The sequence below is a fragment of the Drosophila simulans genome, unplaced genomic scaffold, assembly GCF_016746395.2.
Source record: "Drosophila simulans strain w501 unplaced genomic scaffold, Prin_Dsim_3.1 Segkk8_quiver_pilon, whole genome shotgun sequence".
Classification (NCBI taxonomy): Eukaryota; Metazoa; Arthropoda; class Insecta; order Diptera; family Drosophilidae; genus Drosophila; species Drosophila simulans.
Genome location: NW_025416885.1, coordinates 429,590 through 433,354, shown reverse-complemented (window position 1 = coordinate 433,354; position 3,765 = coordinate 429,590). Strand labels below are relative to the sequence as shown.

Below are 3,765 nucleotides of genomic sequence, written 5' to 3'. Positions count from 1 at the left end.
CATCTGCGGTTACTCATCACGCGGACCTAGACACGATGGTTCGTTCATTCATGGAGATAGACAGCATTCAGCCTAACCAGGCTCTCCTGGAAGCCAGCGATCCCACAGAGCGTCATTTTGCTGCCACACACAAGCGCTCGACGGATGGGGTGTACGTCGTCGAGTATCCCTTCAAGGAGAAGGCACCGCCTATTGATTCGACCTTGCCACAGGTCATCAATCGCTTCTTCTCGCTGGAACGCAAATTTCGTCGGTATCCAGAATTAAAGCAGCAGTACGAAGCTTTCCTGGACGACTACTTGCAACGTGGACATATGTAACAACTGACCTCGGCTCAGGTTGAGGAGTCCCCAGACACCTGCTTCTATTTGCCGCACCACGCTGTCATCAAACTGGACAGTCTGACTACCAAATGTCGTGTAGTTTTTGATGGATCAGGAAAGGACAGCTCTGGAGTATCGCTCAATGACAGACTACATATTGGTCCACCGATTCAACGCGATCTTCTTGGCGTTTGTCTACGCTTCCGGCAGCACCAATATGTTTTATGCGCAGATGTCGAAAAGATGTTTCGAGGCATTAAAATCTTTAAGCTACACACCAATTTTCAGCGCATTGTTTGGCGCACGTCTGAGAATGAACCTCTGCTTCATTTTCGCCTGCTGACGGTTACCTACGGATTGGCACCGTCACCATTTCTGGCTGTTCGAGTTCTAAAGCAACTTGCCGACGATCATGGCCATGAATACCCTGCAGCAGTTCACGCTCTTCTGCACGATGCCTATGTGGACGATATGCCTACAGGCGCCAACACATTCGAAGAGCTTATGATTCTCAAGGACGAGCTTATAGCCCTCTTGGATAAAGGAAAATTCAAGCTACGCAAATGGAGTTCTAATAGTTGGCGTCTTCTGAAATCATTACCAGATGAAGATAGATGTTTTGAACCTTTCCAGCTCCTCAACAAATCAGCTGCGGATTCACCTGTCAAAGTTCTTGGTATCCAATGGAACCCTGGGAAGGACGTTCTGTATCTCAACCTAAAGGGATGCGATGCGACCATTTCTCCGACGAAATGAGAACTCTTGTCTCAGCTATCAAGAATTTATGATCCGCTTGGACTGGTAGCGCCGGTCACAGTTCTACTCAAGCTAATCTTCCAAGAAAGCTGGACAAGTGTCCTGCAGTGGGACGACCCCATTCCTGAAAGTCTACGTACGCGCTGAAGAGCCTTAGTAGAGGATTTGCCAGCACTTACGCAATGCCAAGTACCACCGTATATTGCGTCACCATTTCGAGATGTTCAACTACATGGATTCGCCGACGCATCCTCGCACGCCTACGGTGCGGTAGTTTACGCTCGAGTTGCAGTTGGATGCAGCTTTCAAGTAACTCTGGTTGTCAAAACATCATTAACAATTCCTCTTTTCAGCACGAGCTGCTGGACAGATTCAGAAATTGTGCTACACTGGCTTTCAGCTCCCCCTCGACGGTGGAACACCTACGTCTGCAACCGAACTTCTGAGATATTGAGCGACTTTCCCCGTAGCTGCTGGAACCATGTTCGCACGGAAGACAATCCTGCAGACTGTGCTTCCCGAGGACTTCATCCGTCAAAGCTTCTGGAGCATCGACTGTGGTGGAAAGGTCCGTCCTGGCTGGCCACACCCACCTCTGAGTGGCCACCTTCTACAAGCAAGTTCAGCGTATCTTCAAGTTTCGATGTCAACACCGAAGAACGAGTCATAAAGCCCACGACTCTACATAACTTTCCTGATGAAAGTATACACGAGTTACTCATCCACAAATTCTCAACCTGGACGCGTCTTATAAGGGTATCTAGCTACTGTCATCGCTTTATTCGCACTCTTCGATCCCATCATAGGAATTCGGCACCATTCCTTACGTCTGAAGAGTTGCTGGACGCACAGCGCCGACTTATTCGACATGTGCAACAAAAATCCTTTGCCAGAGAATATGCGCAGCTAGAGAATCGACGCCAGCTTAACGCTAAATCGCATCTTATCCGGTTTTCTCCGTTTCTGGATGATTATGGAGTAATGCGAGTCGGTGGGAGAATCGAGCAATCTACACTCAACTACAACGCCAAGCACCCGATTCTGATACCTAAAGATACACCACTAGCTGGACTGCTTGTTCGACATTTTCATGTCTCCTATCTGCACACAGGAGTTGATGCAACGTTCACCAATCTTCGTCAGCAGTACTGGATTCTGGGAGCCCGCAATCTCGTCAGAAAGGCAGTCTTCCAATGCAAATCCTGTTTTCTTCAACGAAAGGGCACAAGCAACCAGATCATGGGAGAGCTACCAATTCCTCGAGTTCAAGCTAGCCGCTGCTTTCAACACACAGGGCTGGACTACGCTGGACCGATCGCAATCAAGGAATCAAAGGGAAGAACTCCACGCATCGGAAAGGCATGGTTTTCTATTTTCGTGTGCCTCACTACAAAGGCACTTCACATCGAGGTTGTTAGTGAGCTAACTACACAGGCTTTCATCGCAGCCTTTCAACGATTCATTGCCCGCCGAGCGAAGCCTACTGACCTGTATTCGAACAATGGAACTACATTTCATGGAGGCAAGCAAACTTTGGATGACATGAGACGTCTGGCCATTCAACAAGCCAAAGATGAGGAACTAGCAGGATTCTTTGCCAATGAAGGGATTTCTTGGCACTTTATACCCCCGTCTGCTCCCCATTTTGGAGGGATGTGGGAAGCTGGAATTCGCTCAATTAAACTCCATATGAAACGGATACTTGGATCAAAGGCTATAACGTTTGAGGAGCTCCCTACTGTCCTGACCCAAATTGAAGCTATCCTGAATTCACGCTCGCTGTGCCCAACTGGGGATAATTCTTTGGATCCACTGACGCCTGCTCATTTTCTGACTGGATCTCCGTATACTGCATTGCCTGAACCCTGTCGTCTGGATATGCAAGTCAATCGATTGGAGAGGTGGAATCAGCTGCAAGCCATGGTTCAAGGCTTCTGGAAAAGGTGGCATATGGAATACTTGACATCTCTTCATGAGCGGACAAAGTGGCATCTGGAAACCGAGAATCTGAAGATCGACACACTGGTAGTACTCAAGGAGCCCAATCTACCGCCCTCTAAATAGATTCTTGGCCGCATCACCGCAGTGCACGCAGGAATCGACAACAAGGTCCGAGTCGTTACAGTGAAGACTGCTCACGGATTATACAAACGCCCAATTGCCAAAATCGCTGTACTGCCTCTCTGCTGAACAACCGTTCAGGGGGGCCGGTATGTTTGGGAACGAGACACCCTGTATACGCGAACAAGTCACCCTTTATCTTTGTTTACATTATCATTTGTCTGCAGCTTCAGCGGAGCTTATCAGCGGAATCAATGTAAGCATCGCACCGCTGTAATTGTCCGCGAGCTTGCCCAGTACTTTTCCAAACTTCTAACTCCCTTCTAACTGTAACTTGTTTACGTCTTATGCTAGTTTAATCGTATGGCGTGAGTACAGCCAAAGCTTAAGTTAGTCACATTTTTGATCTGCGAGAAAACGTACGCATCGGTGTCGAACTAATTAATATTAAGTGTCTGAAATTAACCAATAAATTAAACTAAACAGTAACACTGGCGGGTTTATTTATGAACAATATGAATACCGCCTCTGGGACGTAGATTTCCTACGAATTGGAATTTTATATTAAATACGATATTGTCAATATTTTTATGAAGTAAATTTTGTGTTCACCTCAGCATCGTGA

The 3,765-nt window shown here is 47.3% G+C and overlaps 1 protein-coding gene across 1 annotated transcript; it reads left to right on the top strand.

Moving 5' to 3' along the window:
* Positions 1 to 1,299: 1,299 nt before the first annotated feature.
* Positions 1,300 to 3,143, top strand: LOC123327465. Its single transcript, XM_044923885.1, has 2 exons — positions 1,300 to 1,349; positions 1,433 to 3,143. The coding sequence occupies exons 1-2, from the start codon at positions 1,300 to 1,302 to the stop codon at positions 3,141 to 3,143; spliced, it is 1,761 nt and encodes a 586-aa protein (XP_044779820.1).
* Positions 3,144 to 3,765: the final 622 nt, after the last annotated feature.

What these genes read in the sequence shown, in the direction of transcription:
- LOC123327465 (XM_044923885.1), top strand. Translation starts at nt 1,300, where the DNA reads ATGTTCAACTACATGGATTCGCCGACGCATCCTCGCACGCCTACGGTG. An exon ending in CCTCGCACGCCTACGGTGCG is followed by an intron (nt 1,350 to 1,432) that starts GTAGTTTACGCT and finishes TCCTCTTTTCAG; the next exon opens with CACGAGCTGCTGGACAGATT.